Source organism: Cylas formicarius, unplaced genomic scaffold (assembly GCF_029955315.1).
Source record: "Cylas formicarius isolate icCylForm1 unplaced genomic scaffold, icCylForm1.1 PGA_scaffold_9__14_contigs__length_23061073, whole genome shotgun sequence".
NCBI lineage: Eukaryota > Metazoa > Arthropoda > Insecta > Coleoptera > Brentidae > Cylas > Cylas formicarius.
Window position 1 is genome coordinate 1346796 of NW_026844365.1, and position 24921 is coordinate 1371716.

General features: G+C 42.1%; 2 protein-coding genes across 2 annotated transcripts; one reads left to right on the forward strand and one right to left on the reverse strand.

Moving 5' to 3' along the window:
• The first annotated feature begins 18 nt into the window (after positions 1–18).
• Positions 19–1925, forward strand: LOC132707362 (uncharacterized). Its single transcript, XM_060679191.1, has 4 exons — positions 19–146; positions 197–392; positions 1314–1594; positions 1653–1925. Exons 1-4 carry the CDS (start codon positions 129–131, stop codon positions 1887–1889), a joined length of 732 nt encoding a protein of 243 aa, XP_060535174.1. The 5' UTR covers positions 19–128; the 3' UTR covers positions 1890–1925.
• Positions 1906–7553, reverse strand: LOC132707361 (serine/threonine-protein kinase MAK-like). The gene is made up of 5 exons (XM_060679190.1): positions 6999–7553; positions 3113–3285; positions 2884–3049; positions 2350–2822; positions 1906–2298 (listed from the first exon to the last, which is right to left on the reverse strand). The coding sequence occupies exons 1-5, from the start codon at positions 7320–7322 to the stop codon at positions 1992–1994; spliced, it is 1443 nt and encodes a 480-aa protein (XP_060535173.1). The 5' UTR covers positions 7323–7553; the 3' UTR covers positions 1906–1991.
• Between the last annotated feature and the right edge of the window lie 17368 nt (positions 7554–24921).

A 24921-nucleotide genomic window follows, 5' to 3' on the forward strand; every position in this document is an offset into this window, starting at 1 on the left:
ACTATATCTCTAACATTCACTTCGCCGTTACTGTCGGGGTGACGTTTCCCGCGATTAATGACCTCGCTTCTCCCGGTACCCCAAAATTGCGCCCAAAAACCTCAAAGTCGAAAACCTTCTGATGTGATATGCGAGAGGATCCTCAGGTGAGCCCGTCGTTTCGCGCGGAGCGCCTTCAGGAGCCCCCCTTTCGTAGAGGTGTCGAGATAACCGACCTGTAAAGCGCGCCGTGCTCCAATTATCCAACACCGTCCACCTGCTCGAGCTCAGCCTCGCGGAGTCCCAGAAAAACGACGGCCTTTTACTGCTCGCGCTGAAAATGAACGCAATCTGCAACGAGTCCCTCGGAGATCGACTGAAAGAGAGCGAGGCGGAAAATGGCCGACTCCAGGGTCAGTATCCCCGTACCATATAGCTATTAGATAATAAAGTGGTGACGTGAATTCAGATCTGATAATAGTTGTCACTATTTATTATATTTCCAATTCCGACGCGTATCTTCTTTATGAGGGTTCACTTGCCGAATAACAAGTGATTATCATAGTTCAAAAATCGTGGTCGCGCCTATGACACCACAGACCAGATATGTAACACCAAACTTAAGACGCAGTAACGTTATACGCGACCATGTTTACTTCACTTTCCGGGGGCATTCTCAAAAAGTAATGTGTCAAGATAGGCGCCGACTTTTCAAATATTGTTAATTGGCTCGAATAAAAAATTAGGTAATCAATTTACGTGAATTAGAACATCATTACGAGCTGAATGATTTTCAACATATAGGCAGTCTCTTGGGAAGCATCATATTCAACATGGAGGAAATACTAACGCCCAATTGCTGCATTTGAACTTATTGACGATCTGTCGGCAGCCATGTTGGTTGTCGAAGGCCGCAAGGTTTAAAACGAGACTCTAATGCTCGTACACACCTATAAACACCATAATTATCTGTCAAAAAACATAAACGTTTACTGATTGTTTACTTAATTGACGTATCCGCCATTTTAACAAAAAGTTTTATGACGGATGGTTGTAACCTGAGACCCTACAATACACGACCTCCCAATAATTATTAAATAAGCACTGGTTTACGAGTTCAATTCCGTTGGTGGTTAATAACATAATATAACCTTGTTAAGATAACCACTGATTATTGTAGCGTACTTTTCTAAAGATTGTTCTATGGTATTCTATTTTAAGGCTAGGACCATAGAGATGAAATGAAAATGAAGTAAAGTTTTATTTCCAAGTATCTAGTGTAATTATTTAAAAGTACACAGACAGGTTCTCTATCTATCCCATTTCGTTCGCAGACGTCGTCCGGCTCAAATCGCAAGACTTGCTACGCAACGCGAGCTCGCCCACCGTCAGCCTCGTCCACCTCCAGTACAAGTATGAAGAACTCGTTGCGAGCCACGCGGGCCTGCTCAACGTGCTCGAACGGCGGAACGACGAGCTCAAAACATACGCCACGCAAAACTCGGAGCTCCGGCGCAAAATGCTCGAGCTCGAGTCGCGCGTCGAAGATCACCGGGTGCGGATGGCGGAACTTGAACGCGAGATTCGCGAGACGCGCGGCCGCAAAAACGACAAAGTAGGCGGCGCTCGTCGTTCTTTCTGCGGTCCGTGCCCGTCACGCTCTTCTTCTTTAGATCCGCAGGCTCAAGGCGCAGGGCCGCACGCTCGCGCTCGTCCACGACAGGCTGGTCGCGATGCTGCACGGCCAATGCATCGCGCGCGACGACGTCATCGGGCTGCAGCTAACGCGGACCGCTGAATCGGACCGCGGGCTGCTGCTGCAGGAAATCCGGCGCAACAACGTGCTGACGTACGAGAATTTCCGTCAGCGGCAAGAGATCGAGTGCCTGCGTGCGATGTTGTTGAAATAAATCGACGAACGCCAACATCGATAACATTTATTTGCGATGAACGGTGATTGGACGGGTACAAAAATAACTATATCACAGGGGCGCTTGTAAATTGTAGCGTCGTCACTGGGCGTCGATCCGGGACGTGCCCGGCTCCGGGAAGCGCTTCGCTGCGCGCGTCCCCAACTCCCCGGGCCAGAGGGGCGGGCCGTTGCCGGCCCTCCTGCCGTACATCGCGCTGCCTCTGGCCGCGCCCGCGAACTCCGCCCCCAAGAGGCCGGGCCCCGACGGCCTGCCCGCCACGTACCTCGACACGCTGAGGTACTGGCTCCTCGCGGTACCCGCGCTCGCCTTCGCCAACGGCTCCAGGATGTCCTCCAGGTTGTACTGGCTCAAGTTCAGCTTCTCCTTGCTCGGCGCCTGCAACTTGCTAAAGGGTCGCGTCAGCGACTAGTCCGCGCCCCCCCGGGGGCGGGCTTACCCTAAAATGTCCGCGAAATCGTCCTCCGCGTAGTCGCCGAGGCCCCAGCTGATTTTTTTCCCGGCGCGCGCGCGGGCCCCGCCCCCCATCGCCGACGGCAGGTAGTTCGATTGGCCGAACGAGTAGACGAGGGGCGGGGCCGGCTCGTCGCGAGGTTTAATCAGCGACTGGATATTTATCTGCACCGCGGGCTGCACCGGACGGTACGGGGCGGCGTCCCGACCCTCGACGGTCGGGGGCGGCGCGGCTTGGCGCGTCGCCGTACCGTACTGCTGGCCCACCTGGAAATACTGATGCCGGAGCGCGGACTGAGCGGTCGGTCGGTGGGCGGGGTTCCATTCGAGGAAGTCGGCCATCAGGCCGAGGGCGGAGGCGCCCGCGTGCGGCACCACGTCCCCCAATGACGTCTTGGCGAAGTAGGGGAACTTGAAACCGACCGCCCCCGCCAGTCGATAGCCCTCGGGCCACGTTTTCTGCGGGGGGAAAAACGCGCGTATATCGACGGACCGCCACCCGAGGGTTGGGGGGTAGTACCTTGTCGGGGGTGCCCAAGACGGCGCATACTTTATACAGCTGGTCGGTTTCGGTGGTGCCGGGGAACAGGGGGCGGTACGTGTAGATTTCGGCGGCGATGCAGCCTACCGCCCACACGTCTATCGGGCTGCTGTAGACGGTGGCGTGGAGCAACACCTCGGGGGCCCTGCGCGAGTGCTCTTTCCAAAAAACCGACGGGTCGGGAGGGCGGAGGGTGGTCTATACGTACCGGTACCACCTGGTGGACACGTAGTCGGTGTAGGGGGGCCGCGACCTTATTTCCCGCACGAGTCCGAAGTCGGCGATTTTCACCAGGTCCGGTCCCGAACACAGGATGTTCTCGGGCTTGAGGTCGCGGTGGAAGAACCCGTGTCTGTGGATGAACGCCAGCCCCTGCAGGATCTGAAACGGTATTTTAAGGCGGCGAAATCGATCCCGCAAGACCCGAATGGACGTCCCGTTTAATTATTAACGCTCCCTAACGAGTTATCGATACGCGGGCGGAGAGCGAAGACAAGGGCAGGCAACCAACAATGCGCGTCCCGTCACTACCAAAAACTGTGGCGTTTAACGTCTAGATTCAATTTCCATATACGACGTGTGCCAAAAAAGGCACGTTTTTTAAATTGTAAAGCTGGTCTCAAAATTATATAATATATAGCCAAAAACAGTTTGGGGCAGCGCCAAAATTTCCCGACCTGAATATTAAACAAACAAAGTAGAGCAACATTTTTTTATCATTTTTCAATATAATCTCCCTTAACTTCAATACACTTATTACATCTCTTTATAAACAACTCAATCCCTTCAAAAAAAAAATTCTTTTGGTTTATCTGCAAAATGAGCTCTTTTAACTCAACTTCGTCGTTAAACCGCCTTCCACGTAAGTCGTTTTTCAAATTTCCAAACAAATAATAGTCGCTGGAGGCCATATCTGGCCTATAGGGAGGACGGTCTATCTGTTGGAACCCACATTCTAAAATGGCAGCTTGTGCAACACCATCAGTATGGACAGGTGCATTATCGCACGCCTCTGGTCAGTTTTCCTCGACGTTTTCCACGTATGCAGTCTCGCAATTTATGTCATAATGTTGCGTTATATTTACCATTGACAGTTGTATTAGTTTCTTTAAAATCTGTCAAAAGAATTCCTTCACAATCTCAAAAGATCGTGGCCATCACCTTTTTTGTTGACTGGCAGACTCTGAATTTTCTTGGAGGTGCTTCACCCTTGCACTCCATTGATTCTTTTTTCGATAGAAGGTCATAATAGAGAACCATAGTTTCATTTCCCGTCACAATAGTTTCTTCTATCACAGGCTTCGGTTCCGACCCACAGAGGTCCAAAAAAGACCGCGCACACTCGACACGGCGTTGATTTTGGATAGCCGTAAGGTTTTTAGGAACCCATCTTGCACTAACCTTATGCATACCTAAATGATCGTTCTGGATTCGACGAAGTAACACTTGTGTCAGAAAGCTTAGTAATTTCTGAGATTTCCTTGACCTTTAAACGTCGATCACTCAATACCACCTCCACTGGTCGACCAGTTCTTGAATCATCTTCAAGGGACTCCTGCCCCATTCGAAAAGGTTTTGCCCATTCTTTCACTACAGAATACGAAGGAGAACTTTGACCGTACACACCATCCAGCCTTTCCTTAATAATTTTAGGTGCTAACCCTTGTTTTGTCAAAAACTTTATGACTGCTCTATACTCAATTTGCGTTACTTGCGACATTTTTTCGGACACGTCTTGTTCAAAATGCTGTCAATAAAAAACTATTTGACGCAAGGCTTCAATTTTTTTTTCGCAGCCTACTAAGAAGACGAAGTTTTATCGTGATACTGGAGCTGCATCTATGTCAGGCCGGGAAATTTTTGCGCTAACCTCGTATAACAGAACCTAGCTATAGCTTTCACGCCACACATTTTACGCCTAGACGCGCGAGTACGTACATCAAGGAAATAAAATAAAACTAGGTAAAACTTAATACAGTTTAATTATTTAAAGTCCCTAAGTGACTTACAACGAAGCGGTACATGGTGGACGTTTTTTTTTATACTTATAGTTTGTCAAATTCTTTATCGGATCAAAGTTTAAAACGCAGCACTTCGAGATATTAAATTTCAATTGATTTCTGTTAGACCAGCACACAAATATGGTTCACACATTGTAAGATATATACCGGGTGACACAAGGAAGTGGGAAGAGTTAATATGGGCTGAATGTCAAATTTTTTGACAATATGTAGTCAGTAATTGCCCTGCCTATATGCACAATCGATATATCATTCTACATAGTAGGATAATATAGGTTTTCTTATTTATTTTTTTAAATTTTTATTCATGAGGCTGTGACCATCATAAATACTATTTACAGGGTCCCCTGATCATGAGAAAAATTGTAAAAGAAACTGTTCTTTACTTGTCTAATGGCAAATAGCATTTAATGTAATGAACAATTAATTTTTCAATATAAACTAGCACCCTAATGGGAACAAAAACTTTCTAAAACCGGTACTATTTTTTCAAAATTTTGACACCAAAAATTTCAAAATTAATTGTCAAGTTGGTAAGATTAAAAATGCAGAAGAGACTCTCGACGAGCTCATGCAGTGGAAAGAAAAAAGCAGATTAGTATTTTAAAAAAATTAACTTCAAGCTAGAGTTTCTTTTGAAATTCAGCGATTAAAATTTGTTGTTGAAAGTGGTTTATTATGGTAAAAAGTTGATGTGCTTTTGGATACCGTCAAAAACTAACGTAACGTATTCTATGTATACGTACGTACGTTTTCATAAAAATCTATTTACCTATCTGGTTTTGTCCTTCCAGTGAGCTTATTTTTTGACGATTTTTGAAAATTTTGGCGTCAAAATGTTGCAAGTACCGGTTTTAAAAAGTTTTTGTTCCTTCTAGGGTACTAATTTTCAAAAATTAAATAAAAAAAATTATAGAGTGTTCTCACTTTCTTGTGTCACTCGGTATACTGAAAAGAATTTTAGCAGTATCCACTCTACAACGGTGTGAAGTTGGCAGCCAAAATTACGGAAAGAGCCGAACAACCAGTGGCGGCGGAAATTTCTAAACCAGTTTAGGAAGCAACTGATTCAAATTAAACAGATCTCTCGCTATTGTTTCCAAAGAAAATTTGCGTGCAGGCGTTGCTATAGGGTGAAACTAAGAAGTATTATATATATACTGTATATCGTAAAACTCTGTATTACAAACAAAACTAGTACCCTGCTGACGACATTTTTAATGCTGACGAAACTGGTATTTTTTACAAAACGACGCCACAGAAAACTCTTAATTTCAAAGCGAAGAGTGTGTAAGAACATATAACAGTGTTAGTAGCTCCCAATAAGAGGAGGGGGGGGGGTGGAGAAAAAAGAAAGCTAGTCGTGATTGGAAAAACAACTAACCCACGGTTTTTAAGCCTTTGCAGGTCACTCACAAGGCAAACAAGTTTGCATGGATGACAACGCAAATTTTTGAAGGGTAGACACGGAAATGCGATGCAGAATTAAAGGGGAGGAAAATCTTACTTCTCTTAGATAACTGCCCTGCACATCCCCATATTCCAAATCTACGGAATATTGTATTGCCAAAACAACAAGTGTATTACACCCGATGGACCAGAAGCAAACAAGTTTGAAATATTTTTTTTCTTAATGACAATGTGTCCACAAAGGTTAGCTTTCATTTCAAGGAAAAATATTTTTTGTTTCGCCCTATAGCGACTACGGTACGTGAGTGCAACAGAATATTTTTACTGGAAACGAAAGCTAACCTATGTGGACATATTTTCATCGCAGTAATGAAAGCGTAAATTTCGATTAAATTAGAAAAAATATATATTAAAAACTTTTTAGTTTCACCCCTGTACGAGGCTGCAACCGAATATATTCCCCCGAAACGAATGCGAGGGATCTTTTTAATTTAAATCGGTTTCTCTCTAAACTGGTTTAGAAATCTGCGCCGCCACTGGTTGTTCCGCTCATTTCGTAATTTTGGCTGCCAACTTCACACCGGTCTACTCTACTCTACGAAATATTTTGATATACTGTGCTCTTGTGCTAAAACGTGAAACAAAAAAGTTACACCCCGGTACCTGGTAGAGCATGTTGCGAACAGTGGCCTCCGGATACGGCACCCTCCTGTCCTTGATCAGCTGGTACAGGTTCTCCTGCATGTACTCGAAGACGAAATAGAGGACGTCGTCCTCGCGGATCACCTCCTTCAGCTTGACGACGTTCGTGTGGTGGAGCTTCTTCAGCGACTTGACCTCCCGCAAGTTCATCGCCTCGTCCCACGAGTAATACTTGCGTTTCATTTTCTTGATGGCCACCTTCTCGCCGGTGTCTTTCCGCTGGCCGAGGACGACAGAACCGTAGGTGCCGTCGCCCAGCTGGTGCAGGATAGCGTACCTGTTCATCACGGTACCGGCGTCGCTCGGCGTCCGACTGAACCCATTTTTTCTTGGTGCTTCGCGAATGACAGCGCAAACGATATGACACCGATTCTCGTCGTATTGATTATTTTCCGACGATGCGGGTTTAGTGTTACGCCGGATGCTCGGCAAGGTGGAAACGATCGCTCCCCTGCCATTCGAACGTCTGCTCTAGTCGCCATCTTCCGGCCCATGTGCCTTCGAACTTCACTCAAGCGATTAACGGTCCTTCATTACTCGTAATGTCAATCGGCATCGACAAGCCCGAGCGTACCAGTTGGACTACCAGCCGGTAGATGGCGGCGCCGGTCCTGCTCGCGAATTCAGTGCCCCAGACCACAAGAACGCGCCCGCAGCTGTCGCGTTTGCGAAACTTCGCAATTTCTTAATAAAGAGCCCTCCCGGGGGACGCGTTATTGGTTTTCCCGCAAAAGTTGCCGTTCGGACAATGCGTCCGTGACGCGAAAGTTGGAACGACTTTTTCGCACGCCGCCGTCCGCGGGCAGATGGTCCGCGAAACTTTCGCCGTAATCGCCTCGAAGTTTCCTAATCGCGGTCGTTAGGGTACAGATGGCGCCACGATCGCCGCCGCGACGTCGAATTGGATTTTATTCGACGATAGTAGCGCAATAACTCGGGTTCTTTGCGGAAATTGTCGCGCCTCGACAACGTAAATTAATAAATCCGCGGAATTATAGTTATTTATGGCGCGAGCGCGTCCGGCAAATTTTAATCCCCCGAAGGCCGTTATTAATTTGGCATGGTCGGCTCGCGCCCCTTTGTCCCCCGCCGCCACGGGGTAAAGTTCGCGTTAAATCGACACTAATGGCGATCGTTTTATTTTATTTATTAGTTGGTCTGTCTCTCGTGGTTTGTCAGGTCCGTGGCTTAAAGGAGCTGCGAAAAAAGAAGACGAAATCTAGTGGCCGCCCCGGTATAGCTCGTCATACATTTTTAACTGCAATTGGTTAAATGGGATCGCGAAAACGTTTAAAAAACATTTAATACAGATGAATGGCAAAATATCCGATGTTTGCGTGTGACTTTACGAATGTTGTGGAATTGTTAGTTTAACTGTGTGTTTTTTTTATTTATTTATTCATTTATCAACGGCCAACCGTGCAATATAAAATAAGATTCACATAAACAAAATAGTAAAAATCGAAATAAAATAAAATAAAATAAAACAACAATAAAACCCTAGTGTGACAAACATTGGTTCTCAAAAATATTAATATAGGAGTCGACGCGACAGCAAGAACACGTATAACAGTAGCGAGGTATCAACATCTCAACTGACCAGAACACGTCGTATATTCGTCGATAATTGGTAATTATTCGTCATCGACGTCGAAGACTTATTATCGACGTCGCCAAGACGTGGAATATTATACGTTCTCTAGGCGTCATGAGTATATCATTAATGAGTTTTTTACCAACTTTGCTGCTGATGTTCTGGTCTCTTTAACTGTCAACCCTGTAAGTACAGAGTGAGCGCCTGAATAATATCCCAAATGTAACTTCATCATTCTTCTTGCAGTGGATGGCAGAAGACGATGTTTTAGTAACACCCCTCACATTTTTATTTAACAAATGTGAAGGCGAGAATGTGAGGCCCTTGGGAGTAACGCTTGATGATACTTTAAATTGGGCCCCTCATTATAAGATCTTGTGTAAACAACTGGCTTCTAATATTTTGATAATCCGTTAACTTAAAGGACTGGTTACCGCGGGCACACTGCGAGTTACCTATTTTCCTTTTTTTCAGTCTCGTCTAACTTACGGCATAGTGGGGTAATTTTGCCACAGCAGACCAGGCATTTAAACTCCAAAAGAAAGTTGTTCGTTTGATTGCGGGTGCAGGTTATCTGGAGCACTGTCGACCAATTTTTAAGAAGTTGGAAATTATGCCACTTCCTTGTCTGTATCAATTATTATCAATTATCAGAAATACAGAACTCTTCTTACCATGACTATTTAACTAGAAATAACAAGCTACTTCGTGCTTCAAGATTCAAATATACAAAAAGTCAAGAAAATTCACTAAACTTAAACTTGGACAATAAACTACCGGCTAACGTGAAGGTTCTAAGTAATAGAAAATTAAAAAAAAACATCTTAACCTTTCTTAAAAGGCACTGCTTTTACTCGGTCGGGGAACACATGGTCTGTTCATAGACATGAGAAAATGACTAATTGCTTTTGAATGGGATTATCCAAAGGTGGTGATTAACATACAATGCAACAAGATTATTACCTAAAGTTTCGGAATTTCAATTCAGGTTAAATTGTGGTCCGTAATAGAAAAGAACTTTATACCTATCTGTGTTTAATATTCTTTGGTATACTACTTCGTTTAAGTTTATTAGTAATCATTCTTATTTCGTGTGTAATACAGCGTGTGTTGAATCGTGTTTATTTGACTCTCATTGAACGTGGTGCCAGCAAGCAAGCATCTTTAGAAGAAACGGCCACATTGACGAAAATTCCAACATAGTGAGGAAAAAAAGAAGCGATGCTGACATTTTCTCGAGTGTAGATGAAAGTGATCAAGATATAATACGGCGTAGTCGGTAGACGTCCCTAGCGATGACGTCCCGGCACAATTCTTGATCGAATGCAGCAAGAATTGCGTTTGGACAATCAGGGCCCGAGACTGATGCCGCCGCCATCCCTGGAAAACCCCCCATCCCGCCCCGAAAACTTAGTATTCCGGCGTTCGCTCCGGCAAAGTTTTTCCGTTAAAGTTCCGGCCCGAAGGGGCAGGGGGGGCCGCGACAAATTTTTATCAACTGCAAAACGCGGGGCGGGGATCGATACCGCCGCCCCCGGCCGCCCCTAACCCCGGATCGCCCCGGAATCGTCATAAACACCGCCATTATTACGTGTTTACGGGACGATCCGTCTTTGTGTCCCTCCGTAATGAATGCGAACGCTGTCGCCGCCCATCCCTTAATTGCCCCTAAATGATGCACGTCTAACCGCCTAAATGATAAACGCTCGCGGAGGCCTTCTCGGGGGCGGTTATGATCCTGCGGGACGCCGCATGGTTTCCCGTTCATCGTCGAACCCGACCTTTAAGTTTTAAACAAAATGAGTGTCGTAGACTGATGAGTTGTGTGTATTTGTGTGTGTTTTACTATAGACTCCAACGACATGAGAATAAGTAGCAATTTATATTATCACCAAAGAGCTGTTTTTAGAGAGGTCGATGAAATGGTAAACGAGGTAAAAATTAAAATTGTATCTTGATTGATATCTGAAGAAACAGCAGGAATATGGGTAAATGAACTCTTAGTTAATGTTGTGAGAATTTCAGTTTAATAATGGAGAGGTATTTAAATCTAATCGATCGTTAAGCAATACATTTGAATGTCTCATTTTGTTACTCTCCATGGCTCCCAATAAATTTAATTTCCTTCTTTTTGTGGCTGTATGTAAAATATCAAAATTGTAGTAAAAAATGTGTTGGTCTGTGTTTAAGTGTGTAGCATAATTAGAATCAAGACTATTGTTTTTAAACGCTCTTTTATGTTCGTTGTGCGTTTCTGTTTGTCCAATATAAATTTTAGGACATAATCCACATTTCAACCTGTAGACACCTGATATTTGAGATTTTGGACACTTCGTTTTATTGTTTTTTTAAAAATGTTCCTATTGTGTTGTTAATTCTGAAAGCTATTTTAAAACCACATTTTGACAATTGTTTTGCAACTTTTTCACTGGATTCTCCTACGAATGTAATTGTTTTAAATTGTTCGTGTTCTGTATTAGGTTTCGGATAAATAGAGTTTACTTTTGTCTGGATTTGTTTTTTATTTATAATTTTATCGATAATGGACGGATTGTAGCTGTTGTTCAGTGCAATTGGTTTAATGATATTAAGTTCTTTGTAATTTTCTGTTGAGAGTGGCGTATTAAGAAGTCTGTGCATAAAAGAGTGAAATGCTTCACACACAGTCATTCGTATCACCCTTATACACCCAAAAGCCATTTTGGGTGTATAAGGGTGATTTGAGCTGTTACGAATGACTGTGTGTGAAGGTTTATGGTAAATTGGAAAATCTAATTTGTTTTGCGTTTTCGTAACAGTTAAGTCCAAAAAAATTAATGGAGTTATCCTGTCGAATCTCGATAGTGAATTTGATATAATATACCACCATTGAAAATTTACTTAAAGGATGTTCTAGTATGAGATTTTCCAAATCATCCATAGAAACCTCGGCTAACAAAGGATTAAGTGAGTTTCTCATAGTCAAACCTTCCTTGGAGATGTAAATCTATCCATTAAATTCAAAATTATTTTGGTCTAAAGATACTATTAAGCAATCTAATAAATCTTGTTTCACCAATGGGTTAACCTGTTTCCGGGTGAGGGTGAAATCTGCTAAATCTATCACATCCATAGGTAGAATACTTCAAAAGAATTTTTTATTGCAAATTTTGGTTTAAAGTCTGTGTGGAACTTTAAAATATTTACTAATTTTGTTGAGAGTTTAACTGCTCGAGCTGTTACATAAGACACGACTGGTCTAATGGACATATATTGTTTATGTAATTTAACTAAAGAGTATAATTTCGGCGGTTGTGGATTCATAATTGTTATTAAATACTTGTCTTTGTCACTAAATAGTGTGGAGTTAGTAATTACTTCTTTGACTTGTCTTTGATAGAACTCGGTAGGATCATGTTTGATAGATTGTAAAAATTCTGGTTCAAGAAAATTGTTGGTTGAAGTTAATTTTGTCATCTTTTTCATATTCTATGGTAAATTTTATTTTTGTGTGATATGAGTTAAAACTATTCAGAATGAGGTCGCCCTTCTCTTTAGGTATTGCTAGAAAACAGTCGTCGACATATCGATAGAAACAGGGTAATTTAATAGTCATTTTGTCAATAACTGTTTTTTCTAGGTCTTCGAGAACAAGTTGCGCAATTACACTCGAAATAGAAGCACCCATGGCACAACCGTCAATCTGCGTGTAATATTTATTATTATATATGAAATAGGTCGAATTTAGAGTTAATTTTATGACTTCCACGAAATCGTCTAGTGGAATGTCTGTGTGAAGTTTGATCATGTCCCATTTTTTATTTATTATGTCTATAGCCAATTCGATAGGAATGTTTGTGTAGAGGGACACTGTTAATTTTCTCTTTAAAATGCCACGAATCTTTAATATAGTATTCATTATCATTCACTATGTTTTTTAAGATGTTTTGTATTGTATATCAAATACCGTGCAACCACTGTGACCAAGTGTACATTGGACAGACTAGCCAACTGTTGAAGAACCGCATCAATGGCCATAAGTACGACAAAAAAAACAAAACAGCCATATAACGGAGAAAACACATAATTTTAACTTCGATGACACAACTTGCTACTGAACCAAACACACAAAAAAGGGAAATAATTGAGATGATACATATTCAAAGGAATAAAAACGCCATAAACGCGAAAACCGACATAAAACACCTGAGTGAAACCTATTTCGAATCGTTAAAGTAGACCATTTTAATGCTCAGATGTGAATATAAATATAATTTCGTGAAAATCTGAACTTTTAGTTCTTATTTATTTTATTAAATGGATTTTCATCAAGTAAAAGCCACCTCAATTGATGCTAAATTGCAATTTAAGTTTCTAAGTTTCATTAACTTAGTATATCTTTCATATAAGTGTTTTTATGTAGTAATATTCATTTAATGTTTACATTACAATAAATTAAATTGTATATTTTTTTATTGATTTAAATAAATATTATTATTATCGTTATTACGCGATTTGTGTTCGAAGCGCAATTTTAAACGTACAAGCGAAATCTTCTCGTAGACGATAAACGTCCGTCGACACTATCTTCGATTACGACCCAGCTCGATACCGCTCGGGATGATAAGTTCAAAACGAGCTACAATTTCGAGACTCTCGTCTTCTGGGCAATCCGGGCGCCCCTATTTCTTCGAGAGTCGCGGCTGTCAGATGCATCACGTTACGTATAGGTCCGCGATTACGTTTTTCGATCCGCCTTGCCGCGTCGACAAACAAATGGCGGTCGTAACCGGACGAGTTGTGTAAATCGCTGCTCCGCGTGTCGTCATACGCGAGATACAAATCTTCCCCTCGCCGCATGTCCGCGTAATTTAAACTTATGACGCGATCGAGGCGGAGCACGGTGCTCCACGTGTCTATTGTACGTATTTCGTATATTAATAAGTCACTCAAACACTCGTACTTCAATTAACATTATTTAACTCCAGAACATAACTATCGATACCATATCAAAAATGAGAATGAATCCATGTTATTCCGACAAAAGATAATAGGTCTATCCTATATTTTTAACATAGCACAAAAAGAGTCTATAAGGTTGTTCGGAAAGTCATTTCGTTTTTTCCCGTCAGAGGACTTAATTACGTTTTTTCGAAACCAACTTCACACTTAAGCCGCATAACCGTTATATGTCTTGAGAGCTGATATTGCAAGGCTTGTGTGTGAAAAAGTTCTATTAATTCTACGCAGTAGTTTTTGGTTGGTTCCCTTTTAAATACGGAGAGCAATAAGCAGCATTTTCGTCATATTTTACTTTTTTACTTCAGAAAAGGTAAAAATGCTGTCCAAGCGGAGAAAAAAATTGACGGATGTGTATGGAGAAGGCGTGTTAACAGTACGCCAGTGCCAGAACTGGTTTGCAAAATTTCGATCCGGCAATTTTGATGTCGAAGATGCACCACGGTCTGGAAGGCCGGTCGAAGCTGACAAAGATGCGATAAAGGCATTAGTTGATGGAAATCGGCGAATAACCACACGAGAGATCGGTGAGAGATTAAATTTGTCGAAACCGACCATTTGAACGGCATGGGCTTAACCTCGAAGCTCGATGTGTGGGTGCCCCATGTCCTTACGGAGCGAAATTTGTGTCGTCGCGTTGACGTGTGTGATTCGCTCCTCAAACGTCAAGAAAATGATCAATTTTTGAAGCGGATTATTACTGGGGACGAAAAATGGGTTGTATACAACAATGTTAAACGCAAGAGGTCATGGAGCAGAAAAGATGAACCGGCTCAAAGCGCGTCAAAAGCCAACATTCACCAAAAAAAGGTGATGCTCTCCGTTTGGTGGGATGTCAAAGGAATCGTTTTTTTTGAGCTTTTGCCGGACAATACAACGATTAATTCAGAAGTCTATTGTTATCAACTGGACAAATTGAATGATTCACTTAAAGAGAAGAGGCCCGAATTAATCAACAGGAAGGGTGTAGTGTTCCACCAGGATAATGCGAGACCTCACCCAAGTTTGGTCACTCGCCAAAAACTTTTACAGCTTGAATGGGACGTACTGCAACATCCACCATATTCTCCAGATCTGGCGCCTTCCGACTACTATTTGTTCCGGTCCCTGCAAAATTTTTTGGATGGCAAAACCTTTACCTCAAATGAAGATGTCAAAAACCACCTGAACCAGTTTTTTGCCAGCAACGACCAAAACTTTCATGAGAGGGGAATTATGTTACTGCCAGAAAGATGGCAAAAGGTGTCGGACCAGAATGGCCAATATATAATTTAATAAAATATTTATTCATTATACGAAAACTGTCTTTCATGTTCCCCAAAAAAAAACGAAATGACTTTCCGAACAACCCAATATATAATCTTTGCCTGGGTTAAACTGTTTTTGTGTTCGTTTCCTTTATCCATTATTTACACTTGCTATACGGCCATTCTGTAAAACTTTCGTCCTCGCAAGGCGACTGTCTGAAAGCAAAAGATAGTTAGGTAATACTTTAATGAGGGAGTGTTAATATAGGTCTAGGATGACGATCATTTTTGTTTTAGTGCTTGGCTAGAATGATGAACATGTATTGTCCAAAGAAGAGAACTGTGTTTCCTAAGATTGCATCTATTTTGCCTAAGATGGCCAACTGTTCTTTCTAAGATGGCAAACTGAATTGCCTCAGATGACGAACTGTATTGTCAGAGATGGCGAGCTGTATTGTCTCAAATGGCAAACTGTATCGTCTAAGATGACGAACTGTATTGTCTTAAAAATAACATAATTATAAATTTGTATATATATGGCTTTCTCCAAAACTTTAGATAAGGTTGGAAGAATACTGATTGGAGGAAGGTCTTAGAACTGGTTGGGATTGTTATTGTTTGCCAAACAGCAATTAATAATATGTGTAACGTATGGCGCGGTAATATGGACGGCATATCAGGTTATCAGGCAATAACATCATAAGGGCTTTAAAAAAAAGCGAAAGTTTACAATTGCGCCCATGGTGTGGAGCACTGTGCGGCGGGGGAGCGAGAAAACACCCAATTAAGCCCCAGAGAGGTCGAAAAGAGCGCGCGTTCATCAATACGTATCGGGCAGGGGGTTAATTTGCGGACGCTTTGTGTGTGCGCGCGGGGTTGCCTATCTTAACGACCCACCGATACGTTGTTATTTATGTGTCGCTGCCCGCGTTCGCGAAAACATCGCGGCTTGCCGCGGGGAGAGACGGGAATGTCGTCGGGGCTCCGCTAAAATATGATTTTGGGGCGCCGCAGCTGTTCAATTTATTTAACGAATTACCGGAATCAATTTTGACAGGCGCCGCCGCTAAACGCGGGCCGGGCGGGGGGAGGAAAAGGTTAAAATATCGTACGATTACCGGGAGGCGGCCCGTTTCGGGTACGCCTGACGGCGGCTCCATTTTTCACGCCGCGTAACGCACCGTGGGCGGGGCGCGGGAATTACTTCTGACGTCGATTTTTAGTTCTTCGGAAGCAAAAAGAAACAAGAGAATTTGAGGTCGAAATAACATCGACCAATAGAAGAAGTTTCATATTACGTTTTAGGTTCTTTCTTCTTCTATTGGCCACGAGTGCTAGGATCATTGGGCCATTTTCGCGGTAAATTGTGACTTTTATTGATAACCTGGAACGGTGCTTTAATTATAAGGGACCGGATGAATCCATTTTGTAACGTGAAGATTGTATATTTAAAAAAAATTAGTTTTAATCTCGTAATGTGTGATGATCAACTTGGAAAAAGGTTTCTGATTTGTATTTTACATCCACATTTCTAATTTAAAATTAATAATGGTAACCCTCTGTCTGGTAGAGATTTATTGAGGCACGTTGATATAGGTTCACGATTGAAATTGGTAATTCAAATATCATTCTGATAGAATGAGCTGAAACACCATACATTATACTTATAACATAAAAGGGTCACCGTTATTGTAGACCTCCGTAATAAGGGATCCTAGAGTGTTACTCGATATTAAATTGACTTACACACACCATACTTCATTTATTGTGTCTAAATCATTTCAGATTTTGGGCTTTATTAGGCGTTGTACAGTGAACTTTCAGAGTATTCGTCTCTCAGATTACTGTTCTGCTCCCTCGCGCGTCCTCACCTGGATTTTTGCTCCTGTGTGTGTGTGTGTGTGTGTGTGCGTGCGTGTATGTGTGTTCGGATAACGTGCACATACAGGCCATAGAAAAAGTGCTACTTTTTATATCACGGGATTTATAATAAAAAACCATAAGCTACAAACGAATAGCACTTTATTGCTTCTCAACATATTCACACTGATGATCAATACACTTTTGCATTCGATAAAACCAATCATCAAAGCACTTTTCCCACATCGAGTCGGGCACCAAAACATGCATCAATCGCTTCTTCTGGTGTCAAAAATCGTTGCCCACGTAATTTATTCTTAATGTATGGGAATAAAAAGAAGTCATTAGGTGCTAAATCAGGACTATATGATGGATGACTCAATAAATCAACGTTTTTAATGCTCAAAAAGTAGAATTACATCATATCATGGGCCGAGTTGTTTTCATACTAGATCTGCCGCACTAGCAAATCGTTTTTCGGACCAATTTGAGTGCTTTTAAGAAATAATTAAAAAACTCAGTAAAGCTTTTCCGTTGTCTGACTTCTAAATAGCATTGTATAACTGTCGTGTCGACTCCTATATTAATATTAATATTTTGGAAAACCAATGTTTGTCATACTAGGGTTGGGTCTCTATCCCTCCGTTTCATTGTGTTTTATTTTATTTTATTTTGTTTTTTACTATTTTGTTTATGTGGATTTTATTTTATAGCAAATACAATTTTTCAAGAATTTAGTGATCCCGCCACTCATGGTAACATACAATACATGTGTTAGGTGGTCAAACTATGGACGAATTCGTCAAAAATCTCCCCTTACACAAACCGGGTGAAGTATGAAATTCCCAATTCATTTTCGATGATCTGTTAGCGACGTGTGCGCCAGAAGACCCCTTTCCGGTTGTTCCCCCCTCTGCCCGGCGTCGAAAAAGTTTACGCGAAAGTCGACGCGCAAAGTTATGAACCGATCGACCCGGAAACAGCCCGGATCCCAACAAATTTCCATTCGGCCGACCTCTTATCGAGACCTAAACGTCCATAAAATCCATTAAAACAGTAATAGAAATCTCGGGAACGGCCAGGCAACCGATTATCATCCCCCGACGTGGCGGAGCCCGAAAGATAAATTAGCGAGAGGGAGTCGCCCCTCCCCCTCCTCTCCAAACACGGACAACGACTAAGATGGATGGGTCCGATCTCCCGCACCGGCCGGCTTTTTTCGTCCCCCACCCCCCGGAATCCCGGATTTATCGACGTCGATTTTAAATCGGGACATCAAAGGTAATTTAAGCGTCCTCGACAAACAACCCTCGATGATAACCGCCCCCGCGAGGGCGGCGGGCGCTTCGTGGTCGCGTTATAGTCGATAGGGCACATGTGCCGATAATTTACTGGCTTATTGGGTGCGAGCCAATTTACGGGCTCCACCGTTATGTACTTTGAACAGACTACCCGCAGGGGATGCGGACACGACTAATAAAAACCCGTTTCCGAAAAACCACTTTGAGGTCCCGCGCCGCCCCCTTTTTCGGTTTAATTCGGTGAGAGCCCCGCCGCGTCCGAAGAAAAGACAATGTTTCGTTTCCCCTTTACGACCCGTCGGGTTTTTCGGTAAGTGGAAAGCTTTCGGGAATGCGACGGGGATCGTTCGTGCGCATCGTAGCCCGCAGAGTTGTGGAAACCTCGCTAAACTGGATTAATTTTATTTAAAATAATCAGACGGTTCGAGGTGTATGGTCTGCTCATAGATATAAGAAAGTGACCAATTGCTTTTGAATGGGATTATCCAAGGGTGGTCATTAACAAGATTATTACCTAAAGTTTCGGAATTTAAATTCAGGTAAAATTGTGGTCCGTAATAGAAAATAATTTTATACATATCTGTATTCAATATTCTTTGGTTTGGTATACTGCTTAGTTTAAGTTTATTAGTAATCATTCTTGCGTGTGTTGAATCGTGTGAGAATTATGCAAAATATGTGCGAGTTTAGTGTATTTCAGGAGATGCTCCCGCCCAAATGTAGAAAACACTACTCTATTGAGACTAAGGAAGTTATAAACAATGTTTATTTGACTCTCATTGAACGTGGTGCCAGCAAGCAAGCATCTTTAGAAGAAACGGCCACATCGACGAAAATTCCAGCATCAACTGTATAAACAATTGTGAATAATCCCGTTTCAGCCAGGAAAAAAAGAAGCGATGCTGACATTTTCTCGAGTGTTATACGAGGAACAAAGCGTGCCTTCATTAGATATCTTAATTAGGGAGCTTGAAAAAGATCAAACCGGTGTTAAATGCGGCAGAACTACCTTATGGAAGTGTATTCAACACATGAGTTTTAGATTTAAAAAAATTGCCAAAAGGCAAGTTTTAATGGAATCTTTTACAATTCGGATATCGCGACAGGAATATCTAGAAAAAAAAAAGGATTTACAGAGAACAAAAAAGGCCAATTGTTTACTTGGATAAAAAGGGTTGAGTTGACTTATAGCCAAGTTTTAGAATTTTTTAAGATAGTTTTTTCGTAATAGGGTTTCACGTGGCCCCAGCAACCCCGGACCGCGGAAGCGAAACGTCCAATTTTTTTAATTACGCGGTCTACGATGCCATACGAAAGAAATTCCCTCTACGTTCGGACATTTTACAATGTCTTACCGATTTTTATGAGGCACGTTAAACAAAAAAGATGCGTATCATGTTTGTTTTGAATTATTTATACTATCTTGTTTGTTTTCTACACTCATCTCAGTTTTATTTTAATTAGGGGACTTCCTTATTGATTACTTAATACCTAGATTTTAGACTTTTTTCGATAGTTTTTTGTCCTAGGGTTTGACGTGGCTACTTGCTGATATCTGTATATTAAAAAAAAATGTTATTGTACATCGACATAATATTTTTGAGTTCATTAAAGACAATGAAAACATCAATTCGATTGAAGCGGCGAAAATCTAAAGCATCTGCCATAACAACGATCGGTATGTTCCCGCCGCCCGGATCTCTCAACTTCCGCTCCGGCTCGACACGTCCGCAAACATACGTCGCTTCTAGTTTTCAAACGTCGCCGTTCGATCACAGCCGGTCGGAATAATTACGGAAACGTCGACAGTCGAATTTCGTCGCGCTTCCCTCGATTGTCTGCGTCGAAAAACGACCACTTCATCGAATCGCGGAAGCTCCAAATTTCATTAGGACCTCGGCAAACACCTGAACGAAAGTAACTCGATTGTCGGGCGGCTTCCCCTATCGGAGGCGAAAACAATTATTTCGGAGGTCGTTTCGTGTCTCTCTGCGTCGTCGTGACGCACCCTCCCTTTTACACAGACCGCAATTAAAATTAAACTCGTCCCTTGACGGACGGGCTTGAAAATCGTAGGATTTTGCGAATTGAAATCGCCAAAACCGCACCGCCTATTTGGGACACCCTGTACAAGCCGGGGCGCATATGTCAAACTGCATCATTTCCTTGGTCTGTGGTCAATTTTTGATATATGAACCAATCAAAATATGAAAAAGAAAAACACATAACCTCAATTTCTGCGTAACTATGCAAAATTCGAATAAGAATTTCTTAAGAAAGTAACCTTTATTTCAACCAAGGATTGCTACGTTCGAGTTTCGACCTTAGGTCATATTTCCAGTAAAGTAGAGAATTACCTGTGCATTTGGGTTTTATTAGTTAAATCACGCACATCGTGCTAATTCCATTCTAGTGTGTTCGGTACTTTCCTTTAAATTAATCTTACTTTATGTTTTTGATTGCTTTCTTCTTTCTCTCTGGGAAGATAAATTAATCGTTACTTACAGATACTGATTTTTGCTAGTGATTTTACCTTGCGAATGTTATCCCTTTCCTCTCTGTTCCGATGTATAAATATGTAATGGTATAGCGGCAGGATATCGAAAAGACTCCTCTCACGTTATTATTGTTTTGCTTTTGTCAGTCAGTCATTACTCTTGAAGCTTCACTAGCAGTTAAAATCAAAATTGCTTACTAAGTCAATCTTAATAATTTAATGTTTCTTTGCATTCCTTTTCTTTAAACTAATAATTACATTCGAATCACACGGCAAGGCGCGCAACTATTCAGCGATCGATGGTACCACCCTACAGGATACTTTGGTTACCTGTAGGGTTGAGGAGGGAAAGAGAAAAGAGAAAATTTCCAGTACCTACTAGCTTTCTGGAAATAATATGTAGAAAATCTCGACGATTGCTACCCAGATACATCAATTTATTATAAAATTTTCCAGTTGCATACAGCCTCTATTAGCCACGTCGATTCGTTAGAAGAGCCCAACGTTATCTATTTTGTTCTTTGGTCTAACTACGCAAATCGCGCGTTTTTCCGGTTTCACTTTTCCGTTGGTCGAGGTTCTGCAAGCAACAGATTCGTAATTTTCTGGAAGCTTTACCTATTTTAGGGATTTGGAACCTGCTTGCAGCTTTTAATTTGCTCGTTGTGCCTTATCTTGCGTTTTGGGGGGTTTGCTTTACCTTTCCTTTTGGCACTACAACCTCCCGTAAGGGGATATTCAGCCCGACAACGGTAAGTTTTTTTCTCGTTCCTCCATTTTGTTCAGAGCATGCCGCAATTCGGTACCTCTGGCATTTATTTCTGTTACTTGCGTATTTTAAATTGAACTCAAATAATTTTTCTTCGTTAAGGCACCAATCCGTTACGACCTGCTCGCTGCTTTACTGAGTGTTCCTTATATACATTTTCTGTTTTTTAAATATTCCAATTTTCTAATTTAAATTTTCAAAAAAAAAAAAAAACGGGCAAAATGCGGAAATATACAGGGTGTAACATTTAAAATAACAAAGTTGATGTTGGGGGGGGACGAAAGTAACTCGATCGGAGGCGAGAACAATAATTTGGGAGGTCGTTTCGTGTCTCTCCGCGTCGTCGTATACTCGGGGAACAACAACACACCTATCGTTAATATCAAAACCAAGAGCCCGTTTCTCCCGTTTCATAACCTCAGGGCTTACGATAGCCACCCTTTTCGCGGAGTTTTGCTGATACGCGCCGACAAAGGGGTTCGTTGAGGTTTTCCCACATAAAATAATCCCCACCCCGCTTAATTTTCGTCGTTTTTGCAGCCGCCGCCGCCGCCGAAGAGATTAACACAATAATCCGGTACGTGTAGGGTCTGTTATTTCTACAGGTGTTTATGTTATTACAATTAAGGTAATAGAGTTACCGGCGGGTATGGAAATTTCAACCCGGCTTCGAACCGCCCCCGCGCGGTCGGGGGCCGACACGACCCCGATGGGTAATCATCCGTTTATGAATTAATGTGATGTTTTAGGATGGCGAGGGCTGCAAGCGAAGCCGCCCTTCCGCCGCGTTCGATAACCGCCCCCAACAACCCCGGATCGCGGAAGCGCAAGGTCCGATTTTTCATAATTTCGCGGTCTACGATGCGCACTTTGGTACGAAAGAAATTCCCTCTACGTTCGGACATTTTGCAATGTTTTACCGATTTTTATGAGGCACGTTAAACAAAAAAGATGCGTATCATCTTCCGGAATGACGTCGAAATCGTCCCGGACAAATGGGCGGCCATCAAAAGGCGGCCGGTTTTTCTCGCCCCCGTTTATTTTATTGCGTTTGTAAAATCGCCGGAAGGCGGGATCAAAAAAAAAAACAAAGGACCTAACCGCGAAGCTGGTGCGAAACACACGGCAAACTAAATCATAATATCGGGCCGGGGGGTTTTGAAAGGGCGACGCGTTTACGAGAGCCCGATCCGCTTTTATTTGAACGGCGGGAGGCGGCCGGGGGCGGCGGTCGTTTAAACCCGTACGTGCTGAATCGGGGGCGACAGTTTCAGTTTTCACACAACGACTTCCAATCCCGCTTTAAATGGCGCAGAGTTATTGCCGGGTTACATTTTGATACAAGTTTTATCGTCCGCGATCCCGAACGTTTCCGGGGGCGGCTATCGAACGCCGCGGGGGGCGGTTTACCCATTCGCGTCGCACTAAAACATCGCGTTAATTCATAAAGCTCGTGTCCAGATTGCGGTTCGTTACATTGTAGCTGGAATTGCAATTAAAATGGGATGATGTTTTGATTGAACGGTTACTTATATGTAATCGTCAGTTGTACTTTTACAACGTTGGGGCACCCGAAGCTTTTTATTTTCTCAGTTTAATCAGCTCTGAGTCCGGGAATAACGGACCTTTCTCGTTCGTTCGTGGGAATGTCTCCCCAGGGGACTGATGTTCTCCCTACAAAACTTTACACCGTGTGCCAAATAAAACGATGCACTATACAATCTGAAAACTTATAGGAGATATTGTTATTTCGACATTTTTTGGCATAATTTAGGCAGAAATTGAGGTTTTGTGTTTTGTTTCATATTTTCATTGCCCCATATAAAACTATATTGTCACGCTATTGATACAGATACGAAAATTTAACCACATACTAAAGAGACGATGCACCACTCAATCAGTTTGACAGATGCGCCTCAGCTTATACAGAGTGTCCCAAATAGGTGGTGCCGTTTTGGCGAATTTAATCAATCTAAAGGTTTTCATATGGAACACACTATATTTTTATTCAGATATCAATTTTAGGACAAAAAATAACGTAAGTTTGTATTTAAATTTTCCTTACGTTCTGAGATATTCGAGGTTTAAGATAATACCCGTATAAATTCTTGTTGAATTTAAAGCTGCCCACACTTCTTGGCAATATTAGGTATTTTTTAAATAGCAAAGCATGATACCACTTGTTCTGAAGATATAATTCTCCAGATATACGAATAAACTTATTATATTATTATACGGGGTGCCCATTAATATGTGGAAATTTTGAAAAAATCCTAATAATAAAAATTTAAAAAGTACCTAATAACAAAAATAAATAATTAAAGTCTATAGGTTAACCAAAAACTATAACTTACCCTAAAGTACAAATAAAACACATACTAACAAAAAACTTAATAACTATGAACTTTTAAAATAGAAACACGAGAAACAACAAAAGCAAACAGAAATGTCAAAGTTTGTTTATACCTTAATTCGACAAAAGATGTCATAGCCTACATTTTTAAATATTTTGACATTTCTTTGCTGTTTTGATACCAGATGAAACGAGCATTTTAAGAAGAACATTTTTAACTAAACTTTATAGACCGAATTTTTTTAAAAATATGGATTCCCAAGTTTTATGAAATCTGTATTTATATCTGGAGTATTAAATTAAAATATCGAATATTGCCAACAAGTGACCTAATGTGGGCAGCTTTAAATGCAACAAGAATTTATACGGGTGTTATCTTAAAAAGTAAGGATAATTTAAATATAACATAAATTACAAACTCACCTTAATTTTTGTCATAGAATTATTATCTGAATAAAAATATAGGATGTTCCAACTGAGAATCTTGAGATTTTGTTAATTGAACCTATGGGTTTCCAAATACTAAACCGGATCGTTTTATTTGGCACACGGTGTAAATTTTACACCCCGCACGGTCGCCATTTCACCATTTCACCAAATTTTGAGAAAAGGAACATCGTCGATTACCGAGCTCGATGCAACTAAACAGTTTTCCACGTTACATAACAAAATGGACATCGTAGACCACCGAGTTATGAAATAGTCCGACGTTAAACGAGACGCGGAGGTTCCATATAGCGTATACGGGACGGGCGTAAAATTGACGACCCCTTTGTCCATCCCGCCACCGTGCGTATCCTCTCCCCCCATCCCAATTACGGAACATTTTTTTCGTCTCGAAAAGAACCGGCAAAAACAAAAGAATACAATTTTTTCCGGGCGTTCTCTTTGATCGTTCCGTAATTTGGATTTTCCGGGACGCCTCGTTCTCTCCCCCGCTCGCCGCTCGTTATTTATTACGGAAAGCGTTTGGCGACACGAGCCCCGCGGGGGATCGAATCGGAGTTCACCTTTTGCTAGAAATTACCACGAGCCCGCGATAAAAACCAATTTTCCCGCGACAAAGCGCCCTTTTCACGGGAAAAATTCGCGTTTCGCGTCCCGCCCCCTCCTCTAGCCGTGTTTTTGAATCTTCGGCTTCTCGTGGCTCGATTGAAATCGGCCAGTGACGTACGTACCGGCGGCGGGCGGCGGTGACAGGGGGACGGGTCGGTATACATACCTAATCAGGCGAGGTCGAATGGGCAAATTACGGACGACGTTCA

Excerpts from the sequence above, each read along its gene's own strand:
- LOC132707362 (XM_060679191.1), top strand. Across the intron at positions 393-1,313 it reads GGAAAATGGCCGACTCCAGG|ACGTCGTCCGGCTCAAATCG; the intron begins GTCAGTATCCCC and ends TTTCGTTCGCAG. Across the intron at positions 1,595-1,652 it reads GCGGCCGCAAAAACGACAAA|ATCCGCAGGCTCAAGGCGCA; the intron begins GTAGGCGGCGCT and ends CTTCTTCTTTAG.
- LOC132707361 (XM_060679190.1), bottom strand. The coding sequence starts at position 7,322 with ATGAACAGGTACGCTATCCTGCACCAGCTGGGCGACGGCACCTACGGT. Across the intron at positions 3,050-3,112 it reads GTGTCCACCAGGTGGTACCG|GGCCCCCGAGGTGTTGCTCC; the intron begins GTACGTATAGAC and ends GCACTCGCGCAG. Across the intron at positions 2,823-2,883 it reads TCTTGGGCACCCCCGACAAG|AAAACGTGGCCCGAGGGCTA; the intron begins GTACTACCCCCC and ends TTCCCCCCGCAG.